Consider the following 22,708-nt stretch of genomic DNA (forward strand, 5'->3'; position numbering starts at 1 on the left):
TCGCGAGCCAGGTTCCAATCCCCTCCCAAAGGGTACTTTGTGGCTCCAATCTCCATGAGGAGACGGTTAAAATGCAGAAAAAATGAACATTTGGAATCCGTGGGGACATATACGGACCCTAAGCATAGCGTGTGAACACCGAGTCTGAGTTTGGTGATGGATGTAGCGGCCGTCCGGGTCAGACCATGATTTCAGTACCTTGCACTGTAGGGAACGGCGGATTAGTATTGCAACTCTGCATTTACGCGCGGTGCAGAGGCCCCCCGATGTGGACGATGGGCTTCTGCTATAAAACACCCGGCCCACCCAATCACGTCGTAGTTTCTCGGACTCTGAGGGAGACAAGTGCGTTCCCTGCAATGGGGCAATATCTGTATGCTTGGATTGTAAGTAGGAGAGGGCCTTCTTTCTTTTGATATAATGCGTGAGGCCATGAACATTCCACGACACTGCCATCAATGGTAGGGTAGTTCCCATGCCTTGGATTGACACCTGGGTTCGGCGGTACAGGGCAGTCACTTTTAGTTCTATAAAGTGCGCTGTGGGCATTCGAGCTGTCTATGTTGGGGTGGAATGTACGGTGGAGATATCGGGAAGAGAGGTGAGGCGGGGGTGTGCGGGGAACTGCGATCGCACTCCGGAGGATAAAGCCAAGCAAAGAGAGGGGTAGGAATAGGAGGTAATGGGGAAGGTGGGGTATGGGTAATGGGCAAGAGGGGAAGCAGGGGGCAAAAGAGAGAAGTGGGAGAAAGGTATAAGCAGAAGAGAGATACAAGTCTCAAAAAGAGGTGAGAGAACAGTCCAGGTTCATCACAGGGTCTAGGGCAGAGGTCTCCAAACTTTTCAATGCCGCGCCCCCCCAGTTGAAAAATAAAAATCATTGGGCCCCCCCTCAGAATTTTTATTTTATTTTATAAACATGGCAATGTTTAAATATGTCTAAACCTATTTAAACATTGCAGTTAAGTACTGTTACCTTTTTAAAACTGCAATAACATGCTTCTGCTTCAAACAAAGGCCTGTTATCTGTATAATATTTATTTTGGCCAGAGTCTGGGGCCCCCCCTGGGATCACTTCAAGCCCCCCTAGGGGGGCCCGCCCCCCAGTTTGAAGACCTCTGGTCTAGGGAGATATCTTACAGGAGCTTGGTGCCATTAAACTGCGGGTCTAATCCTGCAAAACCCGCAGCCGGCCCGTCCGAGGGAGGGGGAAGAGAGCGCAGAGAGCCGGCGGAAGAAACTATGGTATATCACAGCTAGATTGGTGATGGGGGAGGAGGGGGAGGTAGAAGGGGCAGAGCGAAAAAAGGAATCTGAATCCTGCGCATGTGTAGCTATCGGCCATGGTGGGAATATTGCGGGATATAAAAGGTCCACCAGGAAGGGAATGGAGATGGGTACCTTAAGGCGCCACGAAGCACTCCCTTGATGATGGAGATGTGCTTAGAGAATCATGGCAATGAGGATGGACAAGGAGAGCAACAACAGGGGCCTCTACAAAAGTTATCGGGGTGGCAGGAGGGATGTGAGGGAAGGATCGCCATTTTAGTCGTTAATGGGATATCTGCAGATATGTTTATATATGCACATAGCCCGTCAGGGATGATGGAGCGAGGGTCACCTACCCAAGTGTCCCAAATATGCCTGGTGGTAGTACTCATTGTTTGAGGAGGGGCTCTAATCTCAGTAAAATTGTGACAACATCATCAAGAACAGCAGCAATAAGAGGAACAAAGATAACAATGATACATTATAACAATATAGCAATAACAGCATATAAAAAACATTTCTGGTACTTAGCGCTCAACCAGTGGTCATCCCAAAGTCTTGTCGGCGGAGGGTATGAGGACCGTCAGGCAGCCCCAGGGGACGTGCCAGTGAAGCATTTAGAAGGGAGCTAGGGCTTCAAGGGGGACCTTGATTTGTCTCTGTCCCTGAGTGGCCCCTGGGTGATGTCAGCCATGGCTTGAAGGGCCACGTCCCTCCCATCCTGTGACCTCGGGGGACGGTCCAAGAATCTGCCCCTTTTTTGTGTGGCAGATTGAATGCGGAGATCACTAGTGTCAACAGCTACGAGCGAGGTGGAGTCACGTGGCGGGGGAGTGTTTGTCATGAAATCCACGGCTTCCTGATCCATAGGTTGGGCGGAACTATTGTCTAAAAAAGAAAGCAGATCCGCAGGTTCGACGAAGTCCTTGGATTTTCCGTCCGCCATTATCCACATTCTGGCTAGTTCAAAGAGTCCAAATTTGATATTCAGGTGACGCAACTGAGGCCTAAGAGCAAGGAACGCCTTCCGCTTCTCATTCGTGTCTCATGAAAAGTCCACAGGAATCTGTATCTTATGGCCATCTTGCTGGTATGGACCAAGTGCCCTAGCGGCTGCCAGTAGCTGGCGGACCTGTTTGTGGCGCAGGAAGCAGACAATTATAGGGCGGCTTCCCTGCAGTTTGATTGTGAAGGGGCCCAATTCTGTGGGCTTGTTGGAAATCCAGAGTGGGGGAAAAAGTGAGGCCTGTAATGGTGGGGATAAAGTCATGGAGGAAGGCCCTCATGTCGGTGCCCTCTTTTTTTTCCAGCAAGCCAAAGAAGCGGACATTGTCCCGACAGCTCCGATCCTCTAGATCCGTGAGTTTGTGCCAGAGGTATTGCAGTTCAGGTTCATTATCCGGAAAGCTTGAGACTTGACTTTCAACAGTGTGTAGACAGTGGTCCAGATCTGTATCTTTGGCCTGGAACCTTGCAATGTCCACTCGGATTAATTTAGACACGGCTGAGAGGTCTGTAATCTTAGAGTCCATAGCTTTCAGGCGGCGTCCTACTGCAGAGATTTCATGCAGTATACGCTCCATGGCAGTGTCTGGGTGGGCGCCCACCAGGGTGTCTGTTGTAATGTTATCCGGATGGACAGTGGAAGCTGACATCGGTCGCGGCTGTGAGACAGCTTCCGAGAAGAGTAGTTGATGTGTGACTGTACCAGACGATTTGCCAGGAGACATCTCTTCCGAGCGGGGAGAATGAAGAACACCAGGAAAGGCGAAGGACCCAAAACTGTAGGCCCGAGGTCTCTGGGGCAACTACAAGGTATTGTGGCAGGGTCTGAGTTTGAGTTTTGCTGGTCGCCACCCCGGACATACGCAGTGCTAAAAAAAATTCATGCTTGGTATAGAGGCCGGAATTGATGTGGTGGGGGAAATGGATGAAACCCTTAGGGCGTTGTTACCACCCTAGAAGTTCTGAACTGTCCGGAGGCGGGTCAGCATTGGTCGCCCTCCGTTGTAGTCCGTGGGTTCATCCTACCACCCGGAGGGCATGTTGACCCCACATAAAGTCCCACTTTTGAATCACCTCTACTCCCAAATGAGCCTGTCAGCTCTGTGTGATAGGAGGGTATTTCCTTGGAGCCCGAAGGCTCTAGTTGGTGCTGTCTGGGAGCCCCCCGGTGCAAAGCGAAAGAAAGGTGGCACCTGGAAGCCCTTCCAGTAGCACCGTAGAGCCCAGGGGTGCTGGATGGCATAGTTGCAGGACCCGTCAATGCCAGGTGGGAGGGCGCAAGATTCCTGAGGCGCTTCTGATATCTCCTTGGAGTGTTTCCGGTGGCGCCTTGAGGTGCTTCTGTTAGCCGGATGGTGATTGCCAGCTCCGAGTAATGGGATGATAGCGCCTTGAGGCCCTTCTAAGAGTGCTTTGGAGCAAAGGCACCAGCTGGTACAGTCTTGGGGCCCGACGGCACCGGATGTGGAGACAATGGGGCCTTAGGATCCCTCCAAGAGCACCTTGGAGCCCGATGGTAATAGATGATGGGGCTCAGACCCTGCGGGGAGTATGTATTCTCTGGGGACCGCAACTGAGGGTGGCTTATAGTGGGTCTTTATTTTTAGAATGGTGTCCCAGTGATGGGAGAGCTCCTCTCCAGTAGGTGCAAGGCCCCTATGGCACCTGGATGACCTCGCCGTGTGGGGTAGTTGTCACAATAGGACATAGGCGCTCCTCTTAGTCACAAGTGTAGAGAGGGCTCCAGCAACGCTAAGTCGTCCTGCAGTGAAGGTTGTTTTTCCCCTTTTTTTTCCTTGATTAACCTACTTTTAAAGTTTTTAGTTTGTCCCTCTTGTCATGGTGCCTGCACGTAGAGCCTCCTTTCCTGTGCACTAACCATTGCTCGCGGCTCCTGCTTCAGTCTGGATGTGGACCACGGGCGCTGCTCGTCTCACACGGGGGCAGGTAGAAGTGCGCAGGGCCCCTCTCTAGCGGGTCGCCGCTGCCCACCGTCAGGACTCCTCAGGGCTCCTGTGAGGTTCCCAAAATAGCTGTGGTCACCCTCATTGCGGGTCCACATCCAGGCTAGACTCCAGGTTGGGTGCCGTGATTCGGATGGTTGGTGCGAGCGAGTCCTCTCGGACTGGGGCCTGCTGCACGACGTTGCGTCCCCGGCCAGGGAATACATCAGGGCAGTCGAGCCCGTGGCTGCCTCCTGCTCTGTAAGCCACGGACTTCGACTGCGCTTCCGCGCTCCCCCAAGGGGGCCCACCAGGCCGCTGGGTCTACCTCCTGACGTCTGGGGGAGGAGGGAGGGGTAAGGGCTCCTCCAGTATCCGACCGGCTCCGCCGCCTCCCCCTAAGACACACCAGGCCGCGGAGCCTGGTCTCAGGCAGCCACTATCTTCGTGGCTAGACCACGCCCCCAAACATAAATTTTTAATAAAAATGCATTTTAAAAATAATATAAACATTTACAAAAACTAAAATATTAAAAAAAAAAAAAAAAAACACCAATAGGAATAAAAATAATATAACTCCAATTTAAAGGAAAATAGGAAAAGTGTTACACCTTGAACACATAATATTTATTAATATCACTCCAGCATCCAAAATCAGGTAAAGTGTTGGACTTAGGAGGGGTTACAGTGACTATTTCCACTCTAATCCAAGCAACAGTCACGAAGGTTGTGGACTTCAGAGGGGTTATATTTATTATTCCCACTCCAATCCAAACAATAGGGAAAGTGTTGGACTTCAGAGGGGTTATATTTACTATTGACACTATAGTCTAAGCAACAGTAGGGAAAGTGCTTTCAGAGGGTTTGGAGTTAGTATTCTGATTCCAGTCAAAGCAAAGGTAGTTGAAGTGTTGGACTTTCCATACACACTCTCTGATTCACTTCAGATACAATTGACGTTACCTTGTACAGGAGTGGATACAATCCTATGCATTGACTGTCCTTATGGTGGTGGAAATGACTGCGGTATGGAGGCTGTTGCAGGAAAGGGCTTTCATTAACACATACCTATGCAGTAATTTAGAGCTGGTTATGTTACTCTAACCTATCTGAGAGAAGAGACATTAGGAAAAAAAACCTTGTTTGAAGTTTGGTGAAGAACCTCAAAGCCACTGATTTGGAATGGACATAAGAATCCTTAATTTCATGGTCCAAAATTAAAGGCATACATTGTAAAATCAAATATGTTAGATTGTACATGGTAAAAAGCATGTTTGAAACAAAGTGTTCGCAACCATGAAAATTAACTGTTTATCCTGCAGTTGAAGCAAAACAACAGATTCACTTTCATCTAAATCTGGCCACTTTTTTAGATGATTAAAAAAAAAAAAGAGTATAGTGAAATCTACAAACAATTTGTTTTAAAAAACTGCTCTATAAATTCTTAGGTAACATATTGATTTAAATAATTAATATTTTAACTTGCATTCTGTTGAACCCTGGAAAAAGCTTCTTCACATACTGTCATGAATCTTCACCAAAGGGAGAAGGCTCCAGATTCTTTGCATGCGTGGATGATGGAGCATGTTCATCCTTTGCAGGAATCACTGCCCTTCGAGGCTGATGAATCTTTGGACCCAGTACGTGGTGTGATAGAACCACTAACACAATTTCAATACGACCCCAATCAATTTAAAAACCATGACCAATGCGGAAATGGAAGGTAAACTCCAGTCAGAAATAAAGTTTAGGGGTTTATTACAAACACATGCTCAAATTCATGCAGACAATTCACAAAAACAATTTATAAAGATACATAATCACAAAAGGTTGCCCAAGGTGACAAAACAAGTTCTGAAGGACTGAAATTAACAAAACTAAACATTCAGGAAGGGAAATAACTATCATTAAGAGAAATAGCTGAGATACAGAAATTAAGCATTGCTCAGGATTAGCAATCAACAGTTAATTCAGTTTAGCAGATCCATAATTGTTTGCTGGGTGTAGAAAAACCCCTTCAACTAACCAAATCAGGGAAATACATGTGTGGGCGGAACACATGCAGGCAAAAGACAAAAAGGGCAAAAGAGTTTAGGATAAGATAATCTCGCAATGCAAACTACTAACTAAGGTGGACAAAGATAGGTAAAAAGGAAAAGCATCATCATGTCAGAAGCTCGATCAAGAGTCATCTGAAAGGGGATTGGAAGAGGTCTCTGAATCTGAAAAGACATTTCAAAGGGGCAAAAACAGACAGGAAGATACCTCTCCAAGAGGTTCAGCATACGAGGTACAGGAACAGCTTTTCACCTTCAGGAATATGGAGGGGTCTCTGACCAAAGTCCAACTGGTCAACAGTATAAAAGTTCATAAAACATTCTGATTCGCCAAAGATATCAGTCCATGTTACGTTGAAGGGGCATCATCCAATAGGAATTGATCACACAACTCCAAACTGAAACATCCACATCCTTTCCCAAGTCTGTCATGGGAACATCTTCCAATAGTAATTGATCACACAACTCCAAACTGAAACATCCACATCCTTCCCATGTCTGTCATGGGAACATCTTCCTTCCATGTAGCTCCACACGAGTTTGAAACATTTGTATAACTTATTAGTCCATTTACACGGGATGTTCTAAATTCAAGTTACACTTTCTCTGTATGTCTAAACAGTAGGGCCTGTTACCAAAGTTAGTCTTCCCATGGGAACAGAATCTGAAAGAAAACTCACATTAAGAAATGAATCAGCATTCCCTGCACAGCAATTCAAGCTTAACAGGCCTCACTTAGGTTAGCGAAAGAGAATTACAATAATACATTCAATTAACTTGTTTTAATAAAAAACATATAGTATGCAAACTTGTGATTTCAACACTAATAATACTTAATTAATATGAGTAGTACATTTCCTTTTAAATGAGAAAGTGTTTTTAATGTGTTACATTAGATGTAACAAAGAAGTACATTTTCTAAACCATTTAGACTATTAATCATTAGAAATGTAATATCATTTCAATATTTTATGTTAATCCAGAGTCTAAATTACATCATAATGTCAGTTTAATCCTTCTAACGTGATTTAATTCACATACCACCTAAGTCGAACTCTGCAGTGTAAACGAATGCATGCTTAAATTGTGTGTCAGTGCGGCTTCTACATTTAAGCCATTATTGTTTTGATTAGCATAGGACACAAACTGTCACATGCTGATGACTTTTGTGACACAAGGGACTCCACCTCAATATATACTACATCACTGGCATTGTTACCGTGTAGCATGTTGGCCGCAGCTCCCAAGTATCTGCTAATGCTTGGTGGCCAAACCACATAAAAACTGCACAATCCATGTCCCATAAGCACACTGCAGCACACTTTCAAGAGTGCAAATGTATCCTTTGTACTTGTACAGAGGACTGAGCATCTGGAGCATGATCGACAAAAAGTGAACAGAAAACTGGGGGGATCAAAGGAAGTTGTTGTAATTTATCTTTTATTATTCGGTTTTTATCATTGTAACTGATTATTGTATTACTGTCCTCACTGATACACCCCTTTCCCTTCCTCCCTTTCTCTCCTTAAGTGGAGCGTTCTCTCTGTTTTAAATTGATGTAAAGTAAGTCCTACATTAGTGTAAAAAGATAGAAGATGGTTTAAAAAAACATTCTACTTACTGCGTATGTCAGCTTTTTGTCTTTTTTAACACTGGCGACGAGTGTCTGTGAAGGGGGCAGTATCCACTCTCCTCCCCCACCGTTTGCAGTACTCTTCATCTCTACGTACGCACCTAGCACTGACCTCATGATCCTTTGATCGCTTGCCTGAAACCCTTTGTGGTGACTTCCATTCCACACTTCTTGATGATCTTTCATATGGGACAGTAATCCTTCTCTGCTCTGCTTCCTTTGCAACACCATGGGGTTTCCCATGCAGCTATCCATGCATTTTAGCGTATTCCAACATATACTAAAGCTAACAAGCCTGGGAATATGTCAAAATGTGATGCATTCCGAAGTGAGGCATACCAAAGACAAATATCTCTTTCTCCACGTTATCTGTCCATATGTATTCTGCAGCACACTTAAAAAGAGTAAAATGCCTCTGAGGATTGTTTTTGTACAGAAAGATGTCCCTTCTTGCACATGAACAATCCTGCCTGTAATGCAGGCACTCTTGCACTATGGTGCAAGGATGCCTCCATTTGTGCTAAGCAGCTCACACTGCGCCAGCCCAAGGAGACAGCAGTAATGCTCCTGATCTCTTAAATATGGAACACTTCTGCTCTCTTTCTTTCACACAACCCAGCACAGCAACATTACTTGCTGCCCTGCGTTGAGTGGAAGGTTAGTGCCCCACTATCTTTTTCACTCTCTTAACTTCTTTTGTCCATTGCAGATGTTTCCCATCATCAGCCATTATGCTGACATTCTGATGAAAAATGCACGCAAGAAAATGGAATCAGATGAGCCTGTGAATATGAAGGAGTGAGTTGAGAACCTTTACTGTGTGTGTTTTTATATTATGTTTGTGTGTTTATAGATGATATTTACTCTCTGTGTGTATGTTCCTATTTGTATTTGTTGACTGATTTATGTTTTTTAAACTATTGCCTTTCCAGCATCTTTGGAGCCTTCAGTATGGATGTGATCGCAAGCACCTCCTTCAGTGTAAACATTGACTCCCAAAACAATCCTAATGACCCTCTAGTTACACACATTAAGAAGGCTCTTAAAGTTGGACTCTTCAGCCCGATTATCCTCATCACAGGTTTGTTTTCCTGAGTGCAGCTGCTCACCTTTGTTTATCTAGAAAATTGTTACAAAATCCAGTATCCTGTTTACAAGAGTACCTTTGTTCATTTTCTTTAAGTTTGTTTCTTTCATTGTGACTGACACAAATAATAAAATCCAGGTCCTCATTAATATAAATTTGCAGGTCTCCATTATGGGATCATCACTGATATAGAATTCCCCTTTATATTTGCCATCTCAACTGAAATGTTAAAACAATTTCTAAAAATCATTTTAAAACAAGTTGCTACCTAAAGTCAGCATGCCTATTTTTCCTTAAAATGAAATCAAACATAGCTGAAGGTATGGAAGGAAGCTGCATGTCTGACCCTCATTTTCAACGAAGGTGTGGGTGAAGGAAAGACTTGCCTGAAAAGAAAAACCAACATTTTTTCATATTCCACTAATTTCTCAACTTCACAGATCAAAAGAATTCATTAATTCATGTTAAAACCAAACTTAACAAAATCAGTTGTTTTGTTTCCTGCTTTTCTAGTCCACATCAAACATTTTTTATGTACATCATATTTATGGTGCATTATAGCCTTATAGCCCGCTGTAGCTTTATAGGCCAGATACAAAGGTAACGGAGTGGGACTATTAGGCGAATAGAACATTCCACCCCATGAGAAACGACTCTTCCAATTAAAAATAAAAGCCTCTCTGGCGACACAAGGTTTGGGGAGATGGAGACAGGAGTAGAGGTGTTGGTGTTAGATGGGCAGAACCAGAAAGAGAAAGTTAAAGGCTTCGTCAGACATGACAGATGATGGTGAATCGGAGAATTAAAGGTTGATGTAAGAGGGGAAGACCAGCAAGAGAAGGGAAGCAGAGAGCGGAATGGAAGAAGGGAAGCAGTATATACAATAGGGCAGAACCAACAAGAGAAGATAAAAGTAAAGGGGAAAAGGCAAAGGATATATGTGGATTTAGGAGGGCAAAACCAACAGAGAAGGTAAATGGCTGGCAGGAGAGTTGAGAGGTGAAGAGTAGGACAGGAAAGGCTTAAATGTATTTAAGGGGGCAGGGAGTGCAAGAGAAGGTGAGAGCTGTGTGTAAAGATGAGAAAAAATGAGCAGAGTATAGAGGAAAAAATGGATGCAATGTTGGCAGAACCAGGGAGAGAAGTTAAGAGACTGGAGAAAGAGATGAGATGTGGAGAGCATGAGCGGAGAGGGGGATATAAGCAGGCAGAATCAGCAAAAAATTAAGAGGCTGGAGGGGAGGTTAAAAAAAAGTTTGTTAAAACAGCTTATGCTACTAAGGCTATCGCTGTCAGGCCTTTCCCCCCTCCTGTGGCAAGCCTTTTTTTGTCTATTTGGGGTAGTTTGCGCTAATGCCCTCATAACTTTTTGCCCCCATGAGCTATCCACGACAAATTTGCATCCTTTTTTCCAACATCCTAGGGATTCTAAAGGTACCCAGAGTTTGTGGGTTCCCCTGGAGGAGACCAAGAAATTAGCCAAAATAGAGCTAAAATTTGTTTTTGTTTTTTTCAGAAAAATGGGGGAAAAGGGCTTCAGAAGAAAGCGTGAGTTTTTTCCCCTGTAAATGGCATCAACAAAGGGTTTGCGATGCTAAAATCACCATCTTCCCAGCTTTTTGGAACAGACAGACTTGAATCAGAAAACCACATTTTTCAACACAATTGTGGCATTTTACTGGAATATACCCATTTTTTAAACAATTTTTTGTGCTTTCTGCCTCCTTCCAGTTAGGGATAGAAATGGGTGTGAAACCAATAGTGGATCCCGGACAGCTAAACATTTCTGAAAAGTAGCCAAAATTTGAATTCAGCAAGGGGTAATTTACATAGATGCTGCAAGGTTTTCCTACAGAAAATAACAGCTAAAATAAAAAAATATTTAAATTGAGCTGGAAAAACAGCCATTTTTGTCCATGTTTTCTTCTGTTACTTTTTTCTTCTATGGCAGATTTTTGAAAGCTAAATACCATTATGGCTGCTGGACTCTTCTGGTTGCGGGATAAATAGGGCATCAAGAACCCTAGGTACCCAGAGTCAATAAATGAGCTGCACCTTGCAATGGGTTTTCATTGTATACCCGGTATACAGCAATTAATTCGATAAAATATAGAGAATGAAAAATAGATACCAAGGAAACCTTCGTATTTCCAAAATGGGCACAGGATAAGGTGTTGCGAACCAGTAGTTATTTGCACATCTCTGAATTCGGGGGTCCCCATACTAGCATGTGAGTTACAGTGCATTTCTCAAATACACTTCTTTCTTATACACTGTCTTACATTTGGAAGGAAAAAATGTAGAGCAAGAAAAGGGGCAATAATATGTGTTCTTCTATTCTGTGTTCCCCCCAGTCTCCCGATAAAAATGGTACCTCACTTGTGTGGGTAGACCTAGTGCCAGGAAACACCCCAAAACGCAACCTAGACACTTCAAATTTTGGCATTGAAAACTGATGTGTTTTTTGGAAAGTGCCTAGCTGTGGATTTTGGCCTCTAGCTCAGCAGGCACCTAGGAAAACCTACCAAACCTGTGGATTTTTTAAAACTAGAGACCTAGGGGACCCTAGATTGGGGTAACTTGTGGTTCTGTTACCCAGAATCCTTTGCAAACCTCAAAATGTGGCCAAAAAAACACCTTTTCCTCACATTTCAGTGCTGCAAAGTTCTGAAATCTGAGGGGAGCCCCAAACTTCCTTCTACCCAGCATTCCTCCACATCTTCTGATAAAATGGTCACTCACTTGTTTGGGTAGGTCTAGTGCCCGCGACAGGAAATGCCCCAAAACACTATGTGGACACATCAAAATTATCAATTACAATACTACCTGTTTTTCCGGGGGGCCTGCATTTTTGGTCCTTGGTCCTTTGGTCAGTCATCTCGGAAAACTTACCAAACCCAGAAATGTCTGAAAACTAGACAGCTGAGGGAGTCCAGGGAGGTGTGACTTGTGTGGATTCCCCAGAGTTTTCTTACCCAAAATCCTCAGAAAATCTCACATTTAGCTAAACAAATCACATTTTCTTCACTTGTCTGTGTGGGATCACCACACTGGCACATATTTCCTACCACCCAATGTTCCCCTCAGTCTCCCCTATAAAAATGATACCTCACTTGTGTAGGTGGGACAAGTGCCTGTGACAGGGAAGAGCCAAAACCATGTTGAAATTGAGGAGGAACCAAAGCGGGTCCAAAAGGACAGTTCGGAAAAAACATATTTAGGCTGACAAGTGGGGCAGAATTTTTATCAGTATAGATGCGACAGTGCCGGGTGGTAGGAATTTTGTGGATTCCGGAAGGTTCCATCACAAAAATGTGGCGAAAATGTGTGATTTAAAGCAAAGTTGGGGATTTGCAGGGCATTGTGGGTAGGAAAATGGTGCAGGGTGCATGTGAAGCACACCACTCTGGACTCACTGAGATGTTTAGTTTTCAGATGTGTCTAGGTCTCGTAGATTTTTCTAGATGGCAGTGTCCCAAAGTCTAAAAAGTGCAGCCCTCACCATTCCAAGTGGGATATTTTGAGAGTTATCCAAGCTCTCATGGCCCAAATATAAAATCAGAACCCAAAATAATCAAATGTCCTCTTGCTTGCTGTTGGGATAAGATATTTTAGTTTGGGGGGAGAGCTGAAAGACTGTTGCCACTTTCAGTTGGGGTTGGGGCAACTTTGTCCCCATTTATTTAGGGTGGGGGTATGGTCATACCACCACCCTCTTTAAAAAAAAAAAAAAACATCTTCCCTGGTGTCTAGTGGGCTTTCTGCCCCCATTGGGGGCAGATGGGCTTTACTAAACTAGGCTGATCTGCCCCCAAGGGGGGCAGAAATGACCAACAGTAATGTTCCCCCATGGGGAGCGACCCTTGCCCACGGGTCTGCCGCCCAAACAAAACACACCCACACCAATCCCTGGTGCCTAAGTGGTTTCTGCCCCCCTTGGGGGCAGATGGGCCTAATAGAAATAGGCCGCTCTGTCCCCAAGGGGGGCAGAAATGGCCTAAGAGAATTTGCCCCATGGGGAACGGCCCTTGCCCAAGGGGCCGCTCCCCTTACTTAAAATAGTAAAGGAAAACAAAATCCCCGGTGTAAAGGGGTTTCTGCTCCCTATGGGGGCAGATTGGCCTAACAAAAATAAGCAGATTTGCCCCCAAGAGGGGCAGAAATGACCTAAAATAAATCTGCCCCCCAGGGTAGCTCCCCACCTGTTAAAAATAATATATATATCCTTGGCGCCTAATGGCTTCTGCCCTCCTTGGGGACAGATCGGCCTAATTAAAATAGGCCAATCTGCACCCAAGGGGAGAAGAAATGGCCGTATAAAACCTTGCCCAAGGGGCTGATCCACTTATTTGTTTACTGAATGTAAACAATAATCCCTGGTGTCTAGTGGCATTCCTGCAGCACGATCGCTATGTGATCGTGCTGCAGAAATGCTCAGAGAGACATGAAAGGAAAGGAAAAGCCTTTCCTTTCATGCCTCTCCGATCTCCCCCACCACCCGATCGGAAGGAATACAAAAGCGTTTCTCTTTAAATGATGGGGGTGACCTTATTGTCCATGTAGAAAATGTGGCATAGTTTTGAGATAAATGTGTCATCCTTTAAAAACTTTTGTGATCTAGGGCTATCCTCGTTGCGTATGTGGAATTTCAACCTGATCTCTGTATATTCTTGTACTCCTTTTGACTTTTCTATTAAATCTAGCTCCCAGTGGGATCTTCCTGACGGAGATCTATATATCATCACTTCTGTCATGGCTCCCTTTTGCAATATCCCCCTGGTTTCAGGGTAATTTGTACCAGTGACAAAAGTTAAAAAGCTGTGGTTGTTCCTCTGCTTAAACAAACATTTGCCAGGGATAAAACTTCACACCTTCTTCTGGCGTGTCTCTTTGCTGCCATTTTCTCAAAATCTTTCGTAAAAGAAGCCAACAGACAAATTTCATTGAAAGTAATTTACTCATTGACTAAGTGCCAGCTCTCTTCTGACCTCATCGTGAGATAGAAGTAGCAGTTCCTGCTGTGTCAAAGGTTTTGTCCCTATTCCATGATCTAGGAGGTAGAGCAGCCTTCATATTACGTAGTAATAGCACCATATTTGACATTGTTTCCGAGCTATGAATTAACCGGAACAATCTGGAAGTTTAATAATGCCCTGCCGTGGCTTACTTCTAGCCTATCTTAGAGATCTGAAACAATCCACATACCGCTATTCTTTTATGTTCTAAACCTCTGACTTGTGGAATTTGTTGGGCCTCCGTTGTTTGATCTTAATTCTTCCCAGTTAGCCTTACTCATGCAGTCCTTAGGTTTCTTTGGATTATCCTATCCATATTGATACTCAAATTGTCATTTTCCTCAGTGCCAATCTGACCTCTTCCCAAAACGAATTTTGGACTTGCATGCTAGCAGTTGCCTACTAGATGAACACACATTCATTAAAACTCTGGTGACAAAGCTGGGGTCCTTATCTTTAAGAGATCTCATACAATACAGTGTTCTGATGGTCGATCGAACTGGTCCAATCGCGCACCCTGGTTGAATCAGCAAGAAAGTCTTGCATTCATTTACCAGCATCTTCTCTTCTGTTCTGAACAGATTAACTGTGTTTCAAACAATTTATCCATAAGTAACGCAAAATTTGGGCTAGGTGAAATTTTAATTATGGCGAAATTATAAGAGCAATTTCAGTGATTCACATTACACTTGTGACACAATGTTATAAAAAAGTATGCAATTATGCTTGTTTGAGTAATTTGGGGTGAAAATTACTCGTTCAGGTATACTCGCAAGAGCACGAGAACAGACTGCAAGCAGATGGTGGCTTGTGCTGTTCCTGTTTTGTTTCATTTAGTGGTATTTTCATAGTGCAAACTGTATCCTGGGCTAATCTTGGACTCAAGAGTGCACTTTGCTAAATAGGGCTAAATGCAAGGTTAAGGTCATTGCAAAATTGCTCTTAATCATGCATATTTTTGTATAGTTACGCTACAACATATTACGTGAATTACACCCTCTCCGATACAAAATTGTCCCTTTTATTCCCTCTCCCCACCGCAAGCCTGTTTACAGTCAATTATTTTCTCACAATCACATTTTGCAAATGCTCTCTATCTTGGGTTTCCCATCTTTTTTGCATTTGGTACCCTTCAAATAATTCAGAACAGTGCTAGGATCCTCATCAGAGACTGCTGCACCTCTGTGCCATTTCTTCCCACTTTTCTGCCATTGCACTACTGAATATCAACACCAGCAAAATCGAGGAAGGAGAATATAGAGGACAGAATAACAAGGGAAAAAATATCAAAAGGTAAGTACATATCGGGATATATAGATTTACTATTCCTAAGTCCTCATCTGCATACCGTGAAAATATATGCACCACGTAGGTACATACAGAACAGGTATAACAACTCAAGACTTACCTGTCAATATTGTTTTTCAGATATTTTGTCCACGGTTTTCTTTGGGTTTGATATTCATGATGCATACCTATAAGGTCCTCTCTTTCTTCCGCACTCTATTACGCCTTACCATCACTGCAGAATTGTATACTTAGTGACAACCAAGCTCATGTGCCATTCTTAAATTAAGAGGGTACATTTCGGAGGCAGACCCTTCTCCTATATAGTTGCGCAGAACTGGAAATCTCTCCCTCTTGAGCTAGGTGTAACTCAAATCTTCTGGAAGAACACTTAAAACTGGCATTTTCCCACATTTATGAGCTCAGCTTCTCTCCTCTGGAAACCCATTGGCACCAGGGTGCCCTGTTCCGTTTCCGCAGAGCACTAACTAAAGAAATGTGCTTAAACTGCAGCATGTGCTGCAATTTTCGAAAAAACTAAGGGAAAGGTAGGGAGGTGAGGATGCCCAAATATCTTGTACATGTATTTTGAAGGCCTGTTAGATTGAAGCCAATGCATCTGCCCCAGTGTTTTAACAGTTTATCATTTGTCACTAGAATCTTACATGCAACAAAACTAGTTATACTGTCAGCAAGTATTTCAAAATACATCACTTGCCATTTGTTCTTCTACAATTCCTAGAATGAGAACCATAAACCTCTGTAACAGTTGTTAAGTGGCCTTACACAAATACCAGTGTTACAGGCCAGCATGCATTAAAACGTGCAAATTGCCACATATTATCCAGAAAATTGCCCTTCATGTTAAGCAATTGAAAGGATCCCCTAAAGTAATTTTAAGTCAGACTTTAAATTTGGCTACGCTTCTCATGTTTGATGTGTTAGCCCCTTCCAGAGTTTGGGTCTAGTTGAACCCCTGATCAAGTGCTGTACTGCCCAGGAGAAAGGGGTTTCCTCCTCTGGGCATCGCAGCTGTGACTCGCGCTGCAAGGCTCAAGAATGGGAGCCATGGTGCAGCCATGGACCAGACTTTAAGATGGTCACTCGTTCCATGTTCTTCTGGTTTGTCCCACTTTTTGGTGGGCAAGACACCTAATGTTCCAGACTTTGCTGTTATCAGGGCAAACATACAAAAGACTCATCAGGTGCATTTCAGAGGCCTGGCAGGGTGCATCTATCTCAGTTTTCTAACCCTCTGGGGTAGTAACAGAGGTACCTGGTGGCTTGCTCTTTGTTACTGTAAAGCTGCAAGGGAGGAGCAACAGAACAGGAGGGATCCTGTTTTTCTGTGCCCTAAGGCAACTATAACTCACACTGTCGCCACGCACTGCTCCTTTCCCCCACATATTACATCAGTAATGACATCTTTCTATGATATCATTGACAATATCACTTAATAAAATTATTGGTGAGAAAACTGTGCATGGCGGGGTGATGCGAGTTATAGTTACTATAGGGCACGAATTATAGTTTCCTGAGATAAGTGTAACTGCAACTGTTGAATTTCTATGGTTTTGTGCATGTAAAATTTGACCCTAACTGTAACGTCCGTGTAACCTTTGGTTTTTTTTTGTGAATTTGTATGTTTTTTTAACGTAAAGACATTTTAGTTATATGTTAATCAAACCACTGTAACCACCATACGCCTCACTGGGTTCAGTGGATCTGTGAGTGGGTGTGTGAGTGTCTGAGTAGGTCTGAAAGTAGGTGTGTGAGTCTATGTGTGGGTCTGAGTGGGTGCATGAGTGTCTAATTTGGGGTGTGAGAGGACGTATGAGCCTCTGAATTCATATATGAGTGAATGAATTAGTGTATGAATGAGTCTGCGAATGTTTTTTAAAAACATTTATTGGCAATTCTCGAATATCCTCGAATATTCTCAAATATTCAAGTATATCGCACATAGTGAAAAAAAAACTTTTTAAACCCATAACTTGACCCTAAAACATACCTATATGACCCCGGGGACCCTCTCTCATAATATAAAATGGCAGCCGCAACTTTCTAGTCAGGTTGCGGCCAGCCTCTTACAGAGCTTCTATTTGAAGTGAATTTGCAAAAATTCATGAATATTTGTGATTAATTTGCGGCCAGAGATATACAAATTTGGATTTTCTTTAATTTCTCATAAACTACTGAACGGATTTACAACAAATAACCGAAAGCGTAATCTACGTACCAACAGCTAGCTTTTTGCCAAATTTGGTGTAATTCCGTCTAGCAGTTTGGGCTGTAGTCGTGTCGAAAGCTCCTATGGGAATTCACATGGAAACGCAACATTTTTTACCCCCTCTTTTTCTCAGCTCCCAATTGACCGATAACCCCACAACTTTCCATGCGCAACAAGAATCACCAGGGCATTTTTGGGGAAAATTTTGTGAAGATTCATCAAACTGTGCCAAAGATATAGGCAAGTCACAAAACGTTTTTTCTAAGGAAACATGGTCCTAACTATACCTACTACGACCGCTCGTAGGTTATTAATATACATGTACATATTGTGTACATATTATATAATACATCACCTAGTGGCAATCTCCACAAGGTAGTTATAGTTAGACCTGCTGTTCTATAGAAAAAACATTTTTTGTGTGTTTTTTGTGTAACTAATACTTTGGCACCATTTGATGAATCTCTGCAAAACTTTCCCAAATTGTCCTACTTTTTAACTAGTTTGTGCATGGAAAATTTTGGGGTGACCCGTCAAGCGCGAGCTGAGGAAAAAAAGGGGGAGGGGCCCAAAGTGAAAAATCCCTATGCATTTTACATAGACTTCTTTAAGACAGGCTACAGAAAAAAACTGAAGAACAGAATTACACCAAATTCAGTCCAAAATTACATCTTGATCCGCAGATTGTGCTGTTTTGTTAATTGGTCTAAATCCATTCAGTAGTGTTTGATTAATTAAGGTTGGAAATAATTGTAAATCTGTATGGTTAGGTCCGCGAGAGTCTTTCGAGACTCTTGTGGGAGCAGCAGTTTAAAAATAGAGCATTCTGATTGGCCGGGGGAGCGTTATTTCCCTTGAGCCACCAATCTCCCCTTCAGTGATATCATCAATGTCGTCATTTGAGATGTCATCAGTGATGCTTTAGAAAATGCCATGAGCGATGTCATATGTGAGGTCCTAAGCAGTGCATGTCAGGGGCGCAAGTTACTAGTGAAGTCTGTGGGGTTTTTCTTCAAAATGTTAAAGTTGTCACTGACAAACTCACCTAACTGTAACGTTAATTTAACCTTTGTTTTTTTCAGTGAATTTCAAAAGTTTGTTTTAAAATGAAAACAAATCTTTTTATCAAACCTAACTATAACATTACTTTTTCCTTAGTTAATTTCAGTGAAAATATTTGTGTGTGTGTGTGTGTGTGTGTGTGTATATATATATATTTTTTTTTTTATCACACCTAACTATAACATTACTTTTACCTGAGTTATTGTCAGTGAAAATATTTGTGTGTATGTGTGTGTGTGTGTATGTGTGTGTATATATATATATATATATATATATATATATATATATATATACACACATATACACACACACAAAAATAGTTTCACTGAAAATAACTCGGGTAAAAGTAATGTTATAGTTAAGTAAAAAAAAGATAGATATGACTGTAATTATGGAAAACTTGCTGTGCCTTTGACTGGCTTACTTACATTCTCATTGATGTCATTGGTTAAAGGGTTGATGAGTAGCAGTAGCGGTGGTGTATGGCACGTGTTCTTTAATGAGCCCACTCCTAGATTATACTTTGAGTGTGTCTGTGTTTAGGTGTGTGTTTGCTGCAACATTTAAGGTTTCTGTATATGTGTGTATGGTGCAATAGGTGTGCTCATCTAACATTTCTGTTTACTCATGTAGCCAGGCAACTGCGTTTTGCTGCGCTTCACTGTACGTGCCAGTTCTTTCAGCTACAGTTTGAAACTTTTAAAAGTTTGAAGTCGCATTTATTTTGTTAGTAGATTGTTTCTCTTGTGTGGATCTGTTGACATTACGGTGATACTTGCAGTGTGTATACACTGTAGTTCTAGCTTCCTTTTCTTTCACTCGATTTTGTTTACTTTGTCATAGTAGCATTAGTCTTTGTTTTCATCTGTTTCTAGGTGTTTGGATTACATTTCCATTAAGAGAACGTTGTGTGTCGGTGTAACGGAGTCTGCTTGGCTTCTACTAAATGATTGTTAATTAGTATTTCCTTTTATGAATTTGGTTTCCTGCAGCCCGGTTCACATCGTTATTCAACTAATTACGTACCAGTGATCTTCATTAACCCTTGTAATGTCCTCCTTCTTATAAAACTAACATGTGAGGTCAGTGTACTGCCAGACAGAATCGTTTCGCCAAGCTCTTAAAAAAAAAAAAAAATTAACATAATTCCTCCCCGCCCCATCCTGAAGGACTTTCCTGAGGGTAATGCAGAGCCCTTGTAAGTAATATGTTCAGTACCCCTACTGATGTCCTCCTCTTCATAGAATTGACATGTGAGGATGTACCCAAGTGAAAAAATCAACATTGACTCAATTATATGCTTTTGAATCAGAATATATTTTCAACAATAAATTCACTGCTTTTTTTAACACCAATTTATCAAAATTGTCCACATTCCATGAGAAAAAATCCAGCCCAAAAAGCAGCCATTGCTCTGGTAGACCTGGCCACAATACTCCCTGGTAAATCCAACTCCATAGAAGAATAGGCCAACATCAGGCTCTGAACCATCAACCATTGACAATCTGGAGCCGACTGAGAATGAAGAAAGTCCTGAAGGGGAAACTGCAGAGTCAGCATCCGATCTTCAGACAGAAAAATGTGCATCTTCTCTGCATCAAAGAGAGATCCAATTAATTTTTTTTGCCACATAGGAAACAACTGTGATTTGACTTTGTTCGAGAGAAAACCACGGACTTAAGAACAATGCACTCCGAGGACACATCTTCCCCTGTCTTGGAGAAAGAGGAAGCCACAAGTAGGGAAAGACTTGCACCCCAAGTATATGTAAATGCACCACCACTGATGCAAGTACGTTTGTGAATATTTGAGGCAAAGAGGAGAAGTAAAAAGGTTCTACCTTGAACTGGAAAAGGTCCACACCTACAACAAAATGAAGGAACCTCTGATTGAATGTGAACGAGCACGTGGAAGTATATAGCTTGCAATTCTTATCGTAATGGGAATATCCTCCTGTGAATTAGGGGTATGGGTTTAAAAAGATCCTCTGGAGAGTCACGATCTTGAATGTAATTCTTTTCCCATATGAGGGACTTTAAATCCAAAACTGGACAGAATCTTCCATCCACTTTTGGCACTAAAAAGAGAAGAGAATAAAACCCTGTCCTCCATTCCGACTTCGGAAATGTCCTTATTGCTCCCTTATGCAGAAATGACTGAATCCCTTGAGGCAACTCTTGCCTTTCCACTGGATACTTGAGCACTGGCGTTTGTAACAAGAAGGGATCATGCAGAAGAGACCGTAACTCTATGTGGTCCGCAAGATCCACCACTGTCAGCACCCACTTGTCTGACACTAGTCGTCACCATCGATCGGAAAAGAGGCTTCTTTTTCCTCCCACTATATAACACAGCCTAATTGTTTTTATTATGTTTGAGACTGCTGCAGACCCTGCGGCTGCTGTGGTCGAGATTTTCTAGCTGCCACAGTTCCCCAACTCCGGCCTCAAAAGGGCTGCTTATTGTGTAGAGCCTGATTAAAACGCTTGTTCATAAAAAAGCATTTATTTCCATAAGGCTTAAATGGCTGCGGCAACTTCTTTTTCTTTGCTGCTTTCTTCACATGCTCATCTAATTGTGGAGAAAAGAGTGTATCCCCTGTAAAGAGAATTTGTAAAAGGAGAGGTTTTTGAGCTTGTTCCAACTTCCACATTTTTTACCACAACAGACTTCGAGCAGTAATAGAAGCCCCAGCCGAAGTATGACCAAAGAAAATCAATTGAAACATCAGAAAAAAAACGAGCCAACAGTTCCATATTTGCCAATATTACGGTAGGGCCCTTCTTCTCTTGAAGGCAATCAAGAAGGAGTTGAAGTCAAAAGAACCTGAGAAGAGTAGGCCGCTTACGTTGTGGCCCTTAAGGCAAAATTTGATGCTGCATATGCCTGTGTCAAAGAACCTTCAATCGTTTTATGCAGAGGGTTGGTTAAAGAAGCCTCTTCAGGTGCCAAAGAGGTATCCAACATCATACTGGCCACAATTGTATTCACTTTAGGAACCTGTAGGTACATCTCATCATTTGCTTCCAGAAGATAGCGCTTAGAAAGAAACTTGGGAAAGCAGATTTATCTATTTCTTTCCTCTCCTTAGAGAACATTGCCTCAATCTCCTCATGTATAGGCAGATCAGCAGAGGGAGAAGTGGTATATTCAGAGAAGAATTGCTTTTGCAAAAACTCTTTTAGTTGGAAACCCAATATTTCTCTAATGTGTTTCAGCAGTTCTTGAAAATGCACTGCTTCAATATATCTACCCCTAGAGCCAGTCTCTGAGTACTTCTTATCATGAGCCATTATCTTTTGTTTCTTTGCAGAAGGCTGAGAAAACTGGCCGCCACAGCATCATCAATCGTTGATTGAAGATCTGATCTTGAGACCATCCTCTTCATCCACTTGAGCAGATGCTTAAGAACTTGGGACAGGCTTCATTACAAAAGTGGTCACACTAACGGCTGCAACTAATATTTAAATAGGTTGCTCAGCAAGTTATTAGCCAGACAAAGGAGGTTAAAATTTGAGGTCATCTATGTGCATGCCATTACTGCCTTGCACGCGCTCTCAAAGCACAGACAAGACAGCTAGCTGCAAGCTTTCCAGTAGCTCACAGCACAATCCAGACTGCCGCAAATGGTTCCCAGCCCTGCTGCAGCACCTGAGTGGGAAGTACAACTGAATTGCTGGCACAAACAGCGGAACTGCTGTAGTAGGTCACCGTAAGTCCGTTCCCTCCCTTGTCTCATGTACCTACAATCCAGCAGCAAAGTGAAGCACCCGCAACAGGAAGAGGAGGATGAGGGGAGGGTTTATGCAAAAAAAAAAAAAAAAGCTTGCTGAAGCGATTCGGTCTGAAGGTAGAACAGCCCCCCTTATCAACTCTACAACAAGGAAGACTTCAGGGGGTAATGGTGATTCTATGGATTGACCACCTGGTGAATGGCCTTCATTTCCCTTCTGTCATACCCTTTTTCGAGGAGCTGTTTCCCACTTAAACCTTGGTAGTAAGTTTTTGTCTCTGTAATATTGTGCTTATATGTTGTGCCGATGTGGCGGACAATTTCACAAGTGATCTTGTGACGGCTTTGTATGTGCTTCGGTAACGAATTTTATGAAGACCAAAATGT

At 42.8% G+C, this 22,708-nt stretch overlaps 1 protein-coding gene across 1 annotated transcript in view; it reads left to right on the top strand.

The window, feature by feature from the left end:
- The window catches only part of LOC138261218 (cytochrome P450 3A29-like), a 115,415-nt gene that overhangs the window by 39,007 nt on the left and 53,700 nt on the right, over positions 1-22,708 (top strand). The window contains exons 6-7 of the mRNA XM_069209973.1: positions 8,617-8,705; positions 8,840-8,988. Of these exons, the coding sequence (XP_069066074.1) occupies positions 8,617-8,705; positions 8,840-8,988 (238 nt within the window). The remainder of the gene's footprint in view (positions 1-8,616; positions 8,706-8,839; positions 8,989-22,708) is intronic.

Source organism: Pleurodeles waltl, chromosome 10 (genome assembly GCF_031143425.1).
Source record: "Pleurodeles waltl isolate 20211129_DDA chromosome 10, aPleWal1.hap1.20221129, whole genome shotgun sequence".
Taxonomy (NCBI): Eukaryota; Metazoa; Chordata; class Amphibia; order Caudata; family Salamandridae; genus Pleurodeles; species Pleurodeles waltl.